At 40.9% G+C, this 17,502-nt stretch overlaps 1 protein-coding gene across 3 annotated transcripts in view; it reads left to right on the top strand.

Annotated features, from left to right (window-relative positions):
* Window positions 1-17,502, top strand: part of STAG1 (STAG1 cohesin complex component) — a 177,770-nt gene that overhangs the window by 96,731 nt on the left and 63,537 nt on the right. For all 3 annotated transcript variants that reach the window (XM_077349210.1, XM_077349207.1, XM_077349208.1), the window contains 3 exons: window positions 7,245-7,321; window positions 14,059-14,263; window positions 14,828-14,979. In XM_077349210.1, coding sequence (XP_077205325.1) covers window positions 7,245-7,321; window positions 14,059-14,263; window positions 14,828-14,979 — 434 coding nt within the window. The remainder of the gene's footprint in view (window positions 1-7,244; window positions 7,322-14,058; window positions 14,264-14,827; window positions 14,980-17,502) is intronic.

Raw genomic sequence — 17,502 nt, 5'->3', positions numbered from 1 at the left:
TCCCCCTCACTGGAAGTCTTCAAGCAAAGGTTGGATACACACTTTTCTTGGATGCTTTAGGATGCTTAGGGCTAATCCTGCGTTGAGCAGGGGGTTGGACTAGATGGCCTGTATGGCCCCTTCCAACTCTATGATTCTAGGATTCTATGCTTCTATGAAAGTGGAGAGGATTTTCCCTGATCGTCCTTCTAAATGAAATGGACAGCTGGAATTGAGAGCTTAAATGGCTGCTAGGTTTATTTTTAACATTTTTAAAGAGGCCAGCTTCCACATCTCAATCTGGCTACAGCATCATATGGGTCATATGGGTCTGTAGTTTGCTGTGAAGACAGCCATTATATAGTCCACTGTGCAAGGCTATGCCTTCATCCTCTGCAGAATTGGTTCATAAGATACTTTTTTCAGACAAATCTAAAATGAGCTTCTGTTCATCCTACAGAGGATGTTACAGCCTCTCTCTTGGTGGACTTGCACTGGTTTGTGACACTTCCTCTTGGAAATTATGATCTTGTGCTTTCACCCTGAGTATCCAAAGTGAAATAGTACTTTCAGCAACAGGCAATACTATCAAACACTGCACCAAGAGAGATATGCCTCTGGAAGATGTACATAAAGTACAACATTATTCCTATTGCTAAACATCAGTCAGGAAACTGCCCAGATGGCTGCATTTATGTTTTTTTTTAATTGTGCCTGCCTTTCATCAGAGCTACCCAGGCGGTTAACAGTTAAGAACAAAGCTAATTAAAATGTATCACAAAAACAATTATGATGCAATTCTTAAATGTTAGAAGAGCTTTGTTTGAACATGACATAACTGTGTACAAGAAAACAATTCAGCACAAATTTACATTCTTAGTCAAAGAGCTGTACATCTCATGATGGCTTGGATCTAACAGGAATATGCTGTGAAAAATATTTTCATCAGCATAGTGTGTCTTTCTTTCCTGCCCTCTGCAATGCAAATAACTCCCTAAATGCTGTTTCTGGGGAACAGGGGATCCTCAGGATCAAAATGAGGGGGCGGTGCGGGGGTTCTGCAGTAGAGAAGAAAGAGTTGACAAACTAATCTCTCATCCAGCTGTGCATATCCTCTCTCAGCTGGACCCAAGCCTTTATGTTTTGCTTGGCAGAGTCGCTCTATACAAAATCTTTCTACCCATCTACCCCAAAACTTTACAGGATAATCGAGTTTAAAAATTCTTGTCTTAAGGTATATACGGTTTCATTGAGATTCCCTTCCTTTTGATTACAATAATCCTCCATAATAAATAGAATTATTGTTAGAACAACTTTCTGCAGTAACATGAAATGGTGGGAGATTTTTATGTCTTTGAATTGGAGGGGTATGCAAGGCATCAGACCCAGCTAAAATTAATCTTTGTTTCTATGGGTAGTGCATGTTGATCGATTTGTACTATTTTTAGTGTAGGTAACTGTCCTGCTTTTTTGCCATTTATAAATGCATATATATATTATTATAAATGTTAATGAATATCTTACTGCTATGAAGATTGTCTCCATTTTCAGAACTTATGAACAGAAATCAAGTTGATTATTGTGGGCCCTGCTTTTCACTTACAGACTCTACCACCCTCCACAACTTCTGTCAGACAGGGTCAGTGTTATAGGCAGGTTAGGCAGCTGCAGTTTGCCACCCATCTTGCTTCTTTTAAAATATAGAGAGGCATTTTTATGCTTCCACACATAAAATCCTCTCTGTCTTATTCAGAGATAGTACCAGACAGGGAGCCCAATCCTCTTAACAATCATCCCTTCACAGACTCTTCACACAGCTGTTGGAGTTGGGACTTCAACACTGCTTCAGTCATACACTGTCACCATTTATTCATATCCTAATATACAGATATATATGAAGAGGGACTGAGATCTTAGTTTGGATGTATGTCTGTTTCCTTATTTCCTTGTGACTATATGTAACCTGCCCACAGGGCTTAAATAAACAAGGATATAACTTTTATTTATGGCTTAAATACATTGGAATGCATTAGGTAGTGACAAAGTTCATCTTCTGTCTGCCTGTGTAGACCCACTGTGCTTCCACACGCCAGCCAGGGAGAAATATTCACCCACTTAAAAACTCCAAAATTGGGGCATCCCAACCCAAGTCAGAGCCATGCACGCACAGGTTTTCTTGCTGAACATATTACATGCAGAGGGCAGAGCCGTAAAGAATGGCCGGTATAAAAATCCAAATAAATAAAAAATCCAAATAAATAAAAAATCCAAATAAATAAATGCTATGATGGCAGGATGTCCCCTCCTTCCGTTTCTTTTTTTGACACTGTGAGAGGATGACATATCTCTAGTGAGCTCTGTATTATCAACTGTGTTGCTACTTGAAGTTGTTCTTTTTGTTTTTAAACAAATACTGAGCTGGTTGCACCTCTGTGCTATCCCACCACTCTCTAGAGATTCATGGCAAGTTACAGATTGCAAGAATAGATGAACTGATGTACCAGTGTTCACACCCGTGGTCCCACTTAAGGTGTCCAAGGCGTTGTTTAAGTAGTGCTCAAAGTTTGGTACAAAAATGCCCAACCCAGATGAACATGAATTGTACAGTCTGTCAGCAGTTTACTTCAAAAGCCGGTTCTGACAAGGATTTCCAGGATGAAGGCAGCCCTATGGGAAAAGGCCTTGACATCAGCCCCTCCTCTGAAGCTGGTTGAATTTTCTGAATTGCTTTCAGGTCCAACAGTTCCATCAGTGTCGGGGGTGCCCCATTTTGGTCCCCCTCATTTTCTATTCTGTCCTACAGTGAAGAACCTTCCAGTTTGACCTAAAAATATTTCTGTCCTCTGAACCAGCCAAGAAGTTCTAGTGTCTCTCAGAACCTCCACCTTAAAAACACAGGAAGACAAACAATAAGGAGAAGTCTCAACCTTTCTAAAAACATCAAAACTAGCATCAGTGAAAGTCCAGAGACCAGAATCAAGCCATCATATACTCCTACACCTCACTTGGCATCGATTGTGGGATTGTTCTCCAGAACTGAGAAAAAATACTCAGATTTTTCACTCGGCCAGGATATTAAGTTGTTTATACTCAGACACACTGAGCACTGTGGTCCTAGCTATTCTTGGGGGGCTGTCTGACTTAACACCATCTAGGACAAGCTAGCCTCCAGTCAGGCGGCTCCAAGAAAGTTGGAGAACCTATATAGGATTAAGGAGGACTCCTATTCAGGAAGACAGCTTTGTTTGCATACTTAATTGACAATTTTTTTTCAGCAAATTGTACAGCAGTTTGTACTGTGTCAACACAGTTTTGCTACCTTTTACAGAGGGCAGTGGCAGAGTGGGCAGCAGCCCTTCCAGTATCCTCAGCTCCTATTCCAGTTGCCATTTTCTAAGAAGAGAGCTAACTTGAGACTAAGGTCTTTTCACCAGAGTAGGCAGGAGGAGCAATTGTAGCAGCTTTGAAAAGTATGACTAACCACTGGTGTTGGCAATATTTTTTTTATTTTATTTATTTCTTATATTTATATACCTTCCTCCCCTTGCAGCTCTGTTTATAAAGAACATGGAAATCAAAATACAGTTACAATATGATTCAGTAATAGCATCTGATACTGACAACAGCAGTAACAATGAAACAATAACATCTAGATATAACAATATCTTTACTAATTGAAATATTAACAGATTAACTAACCACATAGTTTAGTCAATCCAGGATTGCCCTTTAGTTTGCTTATTTGACATGTCTGTGTGGGAGGAGTTCTGGGGTCCCAGTAGATGTTTTTGATTCAGTTGACCTCATTCCAATGCCTGGCAGAAGAGCTCCATTTTGCAGGCCCTGCGGAACTGTTCTAGCTCTGACAGGGCCGGGACCTCTTCTGGGAGTTCATTCCACCAGCTGGGGTCAGAACAGAGAAGGATCTGGCTCTGGTTGAGGTCAAACATGCTTCCTTGGATCACCAGCCAGTTGGAGGTGGCAGAGAAGGTGGTCCCTCAGGTATATTTGGCCCAGCTCACGTATGGCCTTAACCTTAAGCCTGATCCGGGATTCAACTGGTAACCAGTGCAGCTGTTTTGTTGAGCTTTAGGGATAGGTAATCCCATTTTGAGGAAGTTTGGCGCTCAGTTACCTCTGGTAACTAGGTTTTGCTCTCCATAGTTTCCTCTGGTTTCTGGTTAGAGTTTGTTCCCTACCTCCACCCTCACCATTTGAGTTCCACAGCAGTTGACAACTCTTTCCCAAGGTTTCATTTCACTGAAGGAGCTCCTTGCCAAAGGAGCCATTGAAGAGTCTGGGTGGCCTGTGTTCCAAGGGGTTCTTCTCCCATTTTTTCATTGTTAAGAAGAAAGATGGAGATTCTAGGTCCGTCATCAGTCTTAGCCAATTAAATAAGTTCTTGAATATTTCTATAGTTTGTATGGTCTCTCCCCCCTTCTGTTGTTGAATTTCTTGCACCTGGGATATTGGTTTGTAGTTTTAGACCTCAGATGCCTATTTTCATGTCTCTGTTCATCATATGCAGCCTTGCCCTTTGGTTTGGTCATGGCCCTGAGGATTTTTACTAAACATGGCTGTGGTGTTGGCATTCTTGCATACATAGAACTGTACCATTTTCCCTAACTAGACTATTAGCTCTTGGTAGCTTGTAACTGGGAGTCCCTAAATGCCCAAAAGGTCCTTTTGTTGTGTAGTATCTTTCTTTGGTGGTTAATTTGGATAAATCCTGCATCATTTTTTCACTGAAGGTTTAATTTATTTGGGTATTGGTCCTTGATTCAGTTATGGGGAATGCCTTTTTACTTAATGACAAGTCTAATAGCTTAAGATCTATGATACGTTTAAATATCAAGAACTAATGGCAGCCTGTCATTCAACACCTGTTGGGACTCATGGAATCCACTACCACTGTGGTTCTGTTTGTCACGTGGCATATGAGGGAATTGCAAGTGTGGTTTGTTAAGAGGTACAACCTTGCCACATACATCCATTATAATTTTTTATTCCCAGAGTGATGTCTTTTACTGAGTTCCTAGAAAGGGCAAGAGAGCATCCTTGCAGTCAGTAGTGCACTGGTCATTCAAGACTCCTATAGAACTTCTGGGATCAGGTGCTCATTTGACATTCAAGGGCACTTTACACCCACACAGCATTTATCAGATGCCTTTCACTGCTGACCCACTGTTGGAGATCTGCAAGGCAGCAGCCAGGTCAGTGGAAGAAACATTCAGGCAAGGAAGGAGGCTGACTTTGGGAAAGTGGTCCTGCAGGTATTGCTCCAATGAGAGTCTCAGTCCACCTTTTCAGGTGGGCAGCTCACTAGTGTCCCAATGTGGGGTTGTACAGTAAGATGGAAGAGGAAAATAGGATTGCACTTACCTATAACTGTTGTTCATTGATGTCTTCTGTGCAGACACACATTTCCTCCCTTCTGCCCCCGCTATGTCTCACCCCCCCCAAAAAAAACAAGCCCCATCCACAGAAATAGAAGGAATATTGCAAAATTCATCACCTTGTCCACTTTGGATTGTTGAAGGACTCTTTGACTGTTAATTCTGGTATTGTGAGAGTTTGTGGCAGCTTGGTGGAAAGTGAGGGAAGGGGGTGTCCCGCCCTCGGAGCACATCATATGTTCAGTGGGAAAACCTGTACATATGTAGGTCTGATTTGTGGTGGGATGCCCCATTTTAGAGCTGTTCAGATAGATAATAGTTCTCCACAGCAGGCCTGGGCAAGTGCAGTCCCAGCGTGTGTCTGCACAGAAGATATATGGATGAATAACAGTTACAGGTAAATGCACTTGAACTTTTGAACCATAGCTCTGCTCAGGCATTTGAGATTCTTTGTTACAGGCTGTTACAAATTGATTTTCTTCTAGCCAGTGACAAGTTACTGTTTTTGCTGCATGCTGACTCAAGCTTATTGCTTCTATTCTCAGACATTTCTCTCTTTAACTGAACTAACAGTTTTCAGCTGTCAGTTTAGGGTTGCCTAACTCCAGATTGGGCCTAGCATTCTCACAGAATTACAGCTATCTCCAGACTACAGAGGCCAGCTCCCCTGGTTGAAATGGGAGCTTTAAAAGGCAGGTTATGGCATGAAATCTCTATCAAGCCCCTTCATTGCCTGAAATGCTACCAAGCACTGCCCCAGATCTCCAGGAATGTTCTAAGGCAGAGATGGCAACTCTGTCCCTATTGCCAACATTATGTAAGATCCCATTGGTTGCTTTCAGAAAGAGTCAGAAGCTGACCTGCCTATCACCACCTGGTTTCTAGAGAAGTGGAACACAAATTTGTGTTCTGCATTACAACAGTTAGAACCAGGCAAAGTCAGTCTACCTTTTTAGGATATTTTTATAAGCCCATGACATTGGTTCACCACCTTCTACTATTTTCTGTTTCTCATCTTTTTTGTATAAAAAGAAGAAGAGTTGGTTTTTATATCCCACATTTCACTGCCTGAAGGAGTCTCAAAGTGGCTTACAATTACCTTCCTCTCCCACAACAGATACCCTGTGAAGTAGATGGGGCTGAGAGAGCCCTGACAGAACTGCTCTGTTAGAACAGCTCTAATGGGACAGTGAGTAGCCCAAGGTCTGCTGGCTGCATGAGGAGGTGCGGGGAATCAAACCTGGCTCACCAGATTAGAGGTCGCGGCTCACTACACCAAGCTGGCTTCCACTCTCCAATAAATCAACGTACCTAACAGTCCATTTCCTACCCTTTTTCTCAGTATTACCAGTGAGTTTTCAGATTCACTGCCTTGCTTTCTTGACATCTACAGATCAAGGAATATCATTATCAGATTGTTGTATGAAGGTTTATAGGGTAGTAGAGCCCCTATCTAGTTGCCTTATTGTTCTTTTCCTTTCTGTTTGTGCTGTGCCAGATGCTTGGCAAAGTGTTTTATTCCTCATATGTTTAGTGTAGAGGTTTCAAAGTTCACTATATCTCAAGCTTTAGTCTTCTGAAAGAAAGGGAATTACCATCCTCTTGAAACTGTCTTAAGTTATTCCTTACTGTTCTGTGTTAGAAGGTCAAATCTGTATTCTGGAGCACTTTGAATTGTTTTGTTGTTGGCTACTTGACATAAATTGGATGGGTGAACATGAAATCTGATATACTTTCACATATGCCATATGCCATCATATCAATATGAGGAGTCTCCTGAGTATTCAGAAGCCCCTTTTTTGTCTGTGGCTTAATTAGTACTTCAAATATATAGCAAAATATGAATAATACTTGCTGGTTTTATCACAGGTACTGTACGAATTGAAATGTTTCGGAACATGCAAAATGCGGAAATCATAAGGAAAATGACTGAAGAATTTGATGAGGTATAGTATAAAAAAATTAAGGAATATTTTGAGCTTTTAGTTTAAAAGGCGATGGGAATTCTTCAGAGGAGAGAGCTTTATCCTGATGAACATTAGCCTGCTTAAGGAATTGTATCACTTGTGGGTGATAATACAGATGAAGTTTAGATATGATTAGCAGTTACCTAGATGATAATACAATGTAACCAGATTCCTTTAGAGGAATATAGAATTTGAAAGGAAATGTACAGGGCTGCCACTGATTAAAGAATAATTAAAGAAAATCCTTAGTCAAAATTTCAGGTGTTTACTATATACAGAGTATTCAGTATTCTAACTGCCATACAATTTTTATTATATTATCCAAGCTAAAAGTCTGCGAGGAATAGCTGTGCAAATAAACAGTTGGGAAATTTCATCTAGCTCCCTCCTCCTAGTCAGAGCTTTCTTCATAGCTTAAGATTCCTTTAAGTGTAAAGAAGCTCCTCCCCTATCTGTAGGTAGTTGTGTTTCTGTTCTGCTTAAGTTTGCTGTTTGGGCTCATGTAACATGGGCCAGATTAATAATTGCAAGACTGCCCCCCCCCCCCCGGTCTCTTTAAGCTCTTGGACCTTGAGCATGTCCTTCTCCTCCCCTTTCTAACTGTTCTACAATATGGTACCTGTGCCCACCAGTACCTTCCCTGGTGTCCACCAAGTGCTTTTACAAAGTGCCAGCAAGATTTCTGATTGGCTGTGGAGATTTTAAAAGTCCTGTTAAACAAAGCTCCTGCCTGAAGTGTTGAAGAGTAAGTATTAAGGCTATATTAACTTTGCTCCCTGACATTTTGTGGTTGGCTCCACCTCCTGTATCAGAGTTCTATATGTGCCCGCAGCATCAAAAAGGTTGGAGACCTCTTAATCTATAGCATTCTTAGGTTTTGTCTTCTTAGATCTTGATTAGAAACCTGATTTCTTGTGTGAAAACTAACTCTTTTTTAATCGCCAAGCCTATGAGAGGTACAAAACCAGTTTTTTCCCCCAAACTATTTTCCTCTTTGGAAGAAGGGAGGGACTGATAAGGCTGTGAGGTGCGTAAGCTCAGCAACAAGCTCAGTTTATATGCATTATTAATTGCTGTTTAACATGACAACTGTGATCTTCATTTACCACAGTCAAACTTTGTTCATTGACTTGTGTTAGTAGCTTTGTTATGTTAAACTCCACCTCCCACTCCTGTTCACCTCTCCCTAACAGTAAAGAAAGGGCATATGAAGATTTTTTTATACTGAATACATATTTCTGATATGATCTGCTTTCCTATGGATTGTTTTCTGATTCCATAAGAAACTTATATAAACTTTTCCAGGATAGAATTGTTGTGTCAGTGTATTGAATATTTTTATGGACAGCCTACCTCTCTGTAAATGAGTACTTTTCTCTAATAGTCCCCACCTGAGTGCTGGAAGAATGAATAACTTCTGTGACTACTTGGGTTTTAGAATTATCTCTTCTATCAGAAGATCAATTAGGTGGAAAGAGGGAGTCATATGTCTACAACCCTTGAAAAAAATCTAAATATAACTATACTGAAGCACTCAGAAATGTCTGACTGGTCCTCATCGGGGCTCTTTGTACTCTCCATGACCTCTTCTCTGTCAGCCTTGCCTCAGGGAAGGCCTTGGAATTCAGAGAGGAAGGGAGGGTAGTAGCACCCTTGGACCTTCTCCAGCCACCAACCCATAACTAATCAGCATGGGGAGGCAGGTCTGGTAATTACTCCTTTGCCTTCCCAGCCTAATAAATGATTGTCTGGAGATGGGGAGGCTAATTCTGGACTCCCCCAAATCTCTCACTTCAGGGATAGGCCTGTGTTGATTGAATGGAATCTTGGTCACTGGCCTCCCTGGCTGGGCCTTCTCCTCTTTTGCCTCCCCCTTGCTAGAGGCTCTTCTGCCTTCCTGCATGGGACCCAGGAGCCCCAATTGATTCTGGCTTCCTCCTCTGGCCTGTCCCCAGGTGCAGCCTGCTGCCTGAGCCCCACCTCCTATCTGAGGTATGTAGTGGGCCGGTCAGACTCTGAGGCTGCTGCTGGTGCATTTTCAGGTGTGGCCTCGCCCTTGTTCCTTTCCCACAGCCTCTTGTTGGGCTGTCTGCCTCAGTGGTGCCTGGGGAAGGCTGTTCCTTGCTGGAGTCTTCTCTGTAGCAGGTAAGTATGGGGATTCCCCCTCCCCCAGACAAGTAACCTGTATAAAATATACATGTTCATACTTTCTTTTTCTTTATATCATTTGGTACTGGCATTTCTGCCCTAAAATACTGCTTGTAGGGATATTATTTATTTAGGATATTTCTATGGCAACTCTTCATAGTCCTGCTTGATGTGGCTTACAATGTAGCAATATAAAAGCAGGCCATTAGGGTTACATGGATACCTGGAAGGGAATCAAATAATCTATTTAAGGAACTGGTCCATGATTCTGCTTTTAATAGTAACAGAAAAATATTCTGAAGCAACAATCTATCATAAAGAAAATCAGTCTGTATCTCAGATGAATAGAACAACATGTGCTGTTAGAAAATCAGAACTATCTAGACTTAAGGACTACTATGCAACTGTAACTTCAAACAACAAAAAGAATAAAATTATCTTGGTGAATTTTACTTAATTGGAATAAAATCTTCATTTTTTACTGTTTTTACCATATGATACATCACAGAATCCACAACTCATATGGATTCTTAGATTCTCAATCAAGAGTATTTGTGCATGCTGTGTTCCATTGGGAAACTTGCAAATGGCATAGATTAGCGATCCCCAACCTGTGGGCCGCAGACCACATGTGGTCCTTCGACTAATTGGAGGTGGGCCCCGAAGGACGCCTTCTCCCCCCCCCTCCGGCCCTTTACTTCATCCCCCCTGGCCCTTTACAACACACTTTGGGTGTCATTGTCTCCCATCACTCCCAGATGGGACTATCTCGTTGCAGAGAAACAAGCTCAGGGTTCCCATTGATTTGTCATTGTCATGAGTTAAAATTTCCATGAAAATAAAATGTTTCTTATGTTCATTGTTGTGGCATGTCTGTATCTTATTTTGAAGGGATGTTTAAACATTACCATAGTGATCAGAGAGCATTAGGGCAGTGGTTGAGAGGAGTAAACTACCCCCCCCACACTGGGCCTCAGTAAAAGGCGTTGAGTGGTCCCCAGTGAGTGGTCCCTGGTGATAAAAAGGTTGGGGACCACTGGCATAGATAATACTACATGATCTTTCTGTCATGCTGAGCGACTGCCGAGTAGTCGAACCAATTTTTCTGTAGTTGTCTCCGTTTTCTATAGCTGGGCACTGATTTGTGGAAGTTCAGTGACCTCTTTTGAGACCTGAGCCTCCATAGAAAGGGATATCTTTGATAGAAATTAATAGAAATTGATAGAAAGGGATATCTTTGGTATCTAAAGCTAGCCAGCTTAAATATAACACTCTGCTCCCAGGGTTTAACAGTTAACAGGGACATTTTCCAAGACATCATTTCATATCCCAGTCAATACAGTGAGTTGTGGGGTTAGATTAGATCAGTGGTTCCCAAACGTATCTGGCCTACCGCCCCCTTTCCAGAAAAAATATTACTCAGCGCCCCCTGGAAATTATTATTTTTTTATTTTAATAGCAATTAATACCGGCCGGTGATACCGGCGCGCGCCGCTTGGTGTCCAGTTACCAAGTATCCGCGCCGAATGGCGTTGGTGTCACGCCATCGGCGCTAGCTAGAGACGGCGACCAGCGATTCTCAAATCCGTTATTCCCTACAAATATTCCAAGTATACGACTGACCTATTTATAGCTGTAACTGGTGGGGACCGGAGAACCGGTCCGTTTCTCTACAAATACTTTACCGGAGAATCGATAGTTTCCAGGCCTAGTAAAAAGGCTTAAGTAGGGATCAGAAAACGGTTATAAATAAATAAATTACCGATAAATAAGTAAGAAATTTTGGTTTTTTTTAAAACATAATACAAATAAAGGATGTTTTATATTTATTGGTATGTTTACGAGTTTGAAAAAAATGATTCAAAAATTCAGAGCGAGACAGTCTCGCTCTTCGGCGGAGAGAATCGAAAGTGTGGAGCGATACTGTCTCGTTCTTCGGAGCAAAAAGGTTTGTAAAGCGCATATACAGTATTTGCTGGCGTATAAGACTACTTCCCCCCCCTGAAAAACATGCCTCCAAGTGGGGGGGTCGTCCTATACGCCGGGTGCACTTCAGTTGGGATAGACGTAGCTGCCCACAGTGGCCCATAGTACTGTAATGTAGTGTAACAAAATCTATATTTTGAGTGGAAATGTTGGGGGGTCGTCTTATACGCCCAGTCGTCTTATACGCCGGCAAATACAGTAATTATTACAAAATAAATAAATAATACTCACCAATTATAGTCGCACTATTTGTTAGTTAACTTTAACTTGTACAATATCAGAACAATCTAACTTAGAGTTATATTACACTGTAATTTTACCCTAATAATTACGGGAAATCTCCTGATTCATAGCGTGCTCCAAAATCTGCTGTACTGCCACTGCTGTTCCAGAGTTTGGCTTTGCGATTGACCAATCGCACGAGTGGCAGTTGCCCGCAGCAATGCTCGTAGTACTCATGTTTTTTGGAACGGCAATTCAGTGGCACCACATGAACAATAGCAGTGCGCGATTGCACATATCTCAATTCTAGTGAGGGAGTATGCTGAAACCGAGCTAACGTCCAGTACGTTGTTCAAAGAAAAATTAAGTGTTAATGAGCGGAATACATAAATCAATTCTTCTAAATCTTCTTTCTTTTATGCTTTCACCGCCCCCTTACAGTTATTCATCGCCCCCAAATGCACCTGTGGCCCATCACCGCCCCCCTGGATCGCTTCAGCGCCCACCAGGGAGCGATAGCGCCCACTTTGGGAATCACTGGATTAGATTAACCTGGAAGTCCCTTCCAACTTCCAATCCTATGATTCAGTGCATACAATTAAAAGTACAATTCACTATAAAGTACATTTCATCCTGAAACACCAAAGTAAAATATGTTACAGCATTCCATAAATGATAACTAAACATCTAAAGCCAAAGAATATAACAACCACTTATCAAATCACTATAACAGAGCCCAGTCAGAAGAACTTCAAAGGCTCTCTCTACTCCATGGTTATCTACGTACCAAAGCACTTAGGTAAAACTGCTTTGCAATTCTAAGTATGTGCAACTCAGGACAGCTTTCCCACTGATGCATGAAGCATGCTGGGAGGCAGGCCAGGCCAGGAACTTGTCATGACCCAGGTGTTCACAATGCAGGCCCCAGGGGGGGACTTCAGGGTCTGAACAGATACCTCCCTCCAAGTCACACAGGGACGATATGGACACATGATGCTGCCTTATACTGAATCAGACCATTAGTCCCTCAGTGTTGGTGTTTTTTATTCAGACTGACACTGATTCTCCAGGTTCTCAGGCAGAGGTCACTTACTACCTGATCCTTTAAACTGGAGATGGATAAGGATCAAACTTGGTACTTTCTGCATGCAAAGCAGATGATCTACCACTGAGCCAAAGCCTATCCCCAATACAGTTTTTTTCAATCTTTTGACTTTGGAGTAACCTTTAATAATCTTCAGGGTTAGAGTAACTCTAGAAGTGATGTCAGCTGGCCACACTTTCCTGCCACACCCTTGGAAGTCACATGTTTACAGTGTGCATGGCATCACTAAACATATAAAAAAATGTTTGTTAAATAAGTTCTTTTGTATGTGTATGGTACCTTGCCTGAGCAAAACAAGGAAGCATTCATCTCAGGTGTCATAAAGCCCACCATGCAAAGCAACTCACTATAAGCAACAGTTCTCAGGGCAAATGATATGTGTGTTTTGATGCAAAGCAACAGTTCTCAGGGGAAATGATGTGTGTGTTTTGGAGATCATTTGTAACTCCTTTTTCATTGTGTATGAATTCAACAAAGCCGCCACAGATCAAACAGATGAGCAGAAAGCTACTCTGTCCTCCTGACTCTTCCCTGGATTACTTTTAAAAAATTAATATATATTTTTAAACAATTAAATTCTTCCTCCAATTGTAGCAACTGGGGCTCTGGAGTAACTGGAGTTTCTAATAACCCTGGGTGAGAATGACTGCCCTAATATATGGAAAATTAGAATTTCAAAGGATGGAACCAGATGCAAAACACATGAAATAGAAGGCACCTTAAATCCAATCTCTAGTAAAATTCTTAATCTAGAAATATTTGTTTACTAGACCTGTTAGAATGTGGAATCACCTACAGTCTGCATTCCTAAGATCAAGAACAAATAGCATTCTATTTCTTTCACATAGCTATTTTCTAAGACAAAGGAGCATAATGCCAGTCACTGCACATTCAAAACTCAAAACAGAGAATACATTCAAATGGGTAGCACAACAAAATCAGAGTCCAGTAGCACCTTTAAGACCAACAAAGATTTATTCAAGGCGTGAGCTTTCGAGCTTGGTCTTAAAGGTGCTACTGGACTCTGATTTTGTTGTCAAACAGAGAAGTAATGTAATTTGGTACGCAAGGAATGCTCTTTGACCTTATTGAACAGAACATGTCTCTTTTACCACATCTGGTCAACTATGATTAGTAGTTGCAAGGGAATAAATAATTGTGTAAGACTTAACAATTGGACCCTCTTCAGTTTCATTTTACAAAGCTGAAAGTTGAATGCGTGTTAAATGTAGTATATGCTTTGTTGTCTGTCTAGGATAGTGGTGATTACCCACTTACCATGCCTGGGCCACAGTGGAAAAAATTTCGATCAAACTTTTGTGAATTCATAGGAGTTCTAATACGACAATGTCAATACAGCATCATTTATGATGAATATATGATGGACACCGTAATTTCACTTCTGACTGGATTGTCAGATTCACAGGTCCGGGCTTTCAGGCATACCAGTACGCTTGCTGGTAAGTAAATATGAAATGTGCTTATTTAATTAAAATATGTTTATGCCTCCTTTCCACTTAACTTAGGGTCTCCATGCTAACACATAGACAGGGAAGAGGTTCACAGTGAAGGAAAGACAAACGAAACAGAAAAGGTGACAGAAAAATCTCCTTCAGGAGGGAACTACATAATTTTGGTTCTGTGACTGAGAAGGCTGTTTCTTGGTTTCCCACCCATCTCAATTTAGATGGTACCCAAAGTAAGGCCCTAGACTGGCTTTCAAAATCATTCAGCTTCACTGTTCTTTAATACATTGAGATTAATCTGTATGAACAATTTCTTCATTTCAGGTTAGATTTCTTGCATCCTTTTGCAATAATAAAGTACTGGGCAGGGAACATGCTTTGCCCTTTTTGCAATGATATCCCTTATTGAAGCCCTTTTATTTTCTTCAGTAAGAATCCAGAAGAAGTTCAAACTGAATGTTGACCAGATCATGGAAACATGGAAACAAAGGAGTCTTTAAATTTCAGATAATTTCAGATAATAAATACCTGAAATCTTACTTGTTATACTTTCCCCAGCTATGAAGCTTATGACTGCCCTTGTGAATGTTGCCTTAAACCTGAGTATTCATCAGGATAATACACAGAGGCAGTATGAAGCTGAGAGGAACAAAATGATTGGTAAAAGAGCCAATGAAAGATTGGAGCTGCTTCTTCAGAAACGGAAAGAGGTAATTCAGTAGGTTACAGTTGTCCTCCTAGTTGTATTGTATGCTTTATAAGTTGTATTGTATGCTTTATAAAAATAGCAGGAGATTGATTACATAGAACTAATTCTATTTTAAATAAATCTTACTGAAGAAGATTCAGTTGAGTATCTGACAAAGTTACAGTAATGTGGTATGCCTACAACTCTTGACAGCAGTGCACAGAAACAGCAAATATGGGGCAGGATTGTCATGTGAATTTTGCATGCAATCTATTTATTTAGTAGAGAACAAAAATAATTGAATTAATTCTTGAATACTGGCCGATTCTCACATATGAATTAGAAACAGTACTCCATGCTTCTATACTGGCTTTTTTCAACCTTTTGACCATGAAGGAGCCCCTGAAATAAATGTTCAGGCTTCGAGGACCCCTGGAAGTGATGTCAGCTGGTCACACATCCCTGCCACAGCCTGGAAGTGAAATAACCACCCGCACCCTTCACTCTCCGTTTGTTGCCTCCCCCTACCTTTACTACTACTAAGGTGGCTCTGCCTCATGTAGGGCAGAAAGAAGGGCAGGAACTAAGAAGGCAATCTGAACCCACCCACCCCATATCACACAACAGACTCCCTCCCCCTTTGGTTTTTACACCCACAGCCTACTCACCGAGCCCTACAAGTGGAGGTGGCCAGTTCTCTAGTTTGTGGACAAGTCCATAGAGGCAGGAGAGGAAAGGCTGCAGATCCCCTCTGGAGCTCCCACAGACCCTCAGGTCCACTGATCCCTGGTTGGGAATCCCTGTTCTATACAGTGAAAAAGAATATAAAATGTTTACGCAAGGAAAGTCATGCTCGGAAATTCACCAAAGCAGATATTATATGGCTTCTTGTTTTCTAATTTGTAAGTAACTTAGATTTGCCGGGATTAAGCATATGCACTAATCACTCTGAACAGGCAAATGTAATACTCAGTTATTGTTGACTCAGCACTACTGGAGCAAACCTGTTCTCCATTTTTAGGTTATTGTTTTAAAGGGGTAATACATTAGCTGTTGAAATTTCCCATCAGACAATACTATGAAAGTCCTAGAAAATCTACTGCAGAATAATAGCTTTAAAATTGGTTGAAACCTCACCAATTTCAACTTCAAATTAGGCATTTTGAACTAGATTGATCAGTGTATTAGTGCTGCTGATTAGTTAAGATAACGCTGAACTGAGTGTCCTGACATAAGTCCCCACTGCCTTGACTATCTGCTGGAGCTGGTCTTTGTAATTTTAAATCTATGGCTCCTAAACAGTTTTCTATTGTAGTTTCCCTTTCCAGATCACCAAAATTTCTTACCTTATAGCCATCATGCAAAAGTATATTTATTACCGTGCTATTGCATTTGACAATGTAGCTCTAGATACCTGCTTAAATATGACTCTAAACTAATTAAATGGTTGCCCTTAAATAAATAAAGTGAAGATTTCAAACCTTTAGCACTTCTGCTTTACTTTCAGTGGGGTCTTAGATGACCTGAGAGTGGCATGGAGGCCACTGTTTGAAATCAATTTTAGATAAATAAATAGTAGTGATTTCTTGAATAGAAACAGTGTAGAAACTGAATCAGCAATTTACATTTTCCTCTCAAAAAAACCCTCACAAACTCCACTTGCATTCTAATATGCTTCACATTTTGTTTATATTGTCAGATTGAAAGGTCACATGAGTCCTTTTCTAAAACAAATTACTGAGTTTAATTTGATTCCTTCAATACTTACATCTAACAGAATGGACTCTTCAAGCTTGAAAATTATTCAGTTCATTTCTGGTCACCATGGGGATCTTGCCAGTAGAAGGATATGTATCTGTAGCTAACTTGGCTCCAATAAGATTTGATAACATAGATCAGTTCTAAGCAGAGCTGATATGACAATCCATCTTTAAATTAAAATTTAATGTGTTAAATGAGCAAATTGCCAGTCTCACAAGGCATATGAAACTTAATAAATCCAGATTATGTATAGTACTGAAAAATATAAAGCTACTATATAGGGATGTTTGGTCTAAATATTTACTACCTTTTTCAGTAGCCAAGGAATAATTTAGTATGATTTGGATAGTACAGTATATGTTTTTGGTGTGAAATCAGTGTTTTAACAACTGCATCTTCCATGAACTGGGCTGACCTTGTGACGTAGGGGTTCAAGGTATAGCCTTGAAATGGCTGAAGTCCTTCCTCCAAAATTGGGGACAGAGGATGGCACTGGGGGAGAGAACCTCCCAGCATCAGGGCCCGATACTCTCCCCAATATTATTAATATCTGGTCTAGAGTTTGGGGCTGGGTTGCCATCAGTATGTGGATGATAACCAGCTGTGTCTGTTGATGGACAGCCATTCCTCAGCACAGCCAGATGCTTTGGCCATGTGTTTGGAGGCCATGGTAGATTGGCTCAAGTGTAGTTGGTTGAAGTTAAATCCATCTATGATGGAGGTCCTGTGGCTAGATCAACTTGCTGAGAGTAATACAGTGCAACTTGAGACTCTTAAGGGGTCT

This window comes from Paroedura picta, chromosome 8, assembly GCF_049243985.1.
Source record: "Paroedura picta isolate Pp20150507F chromosome 8, Ppicta_v3.0, whole genome shotgun sequence".
NCBI lineage: Eukaryota > Metazoa > Chordata > Lepidosauria > Squamata > Gekkonidae > Paroedura > Paroedura picta.
This window is presented reverse-complemented; position numbering and strand designations above follow the sequence as displayed.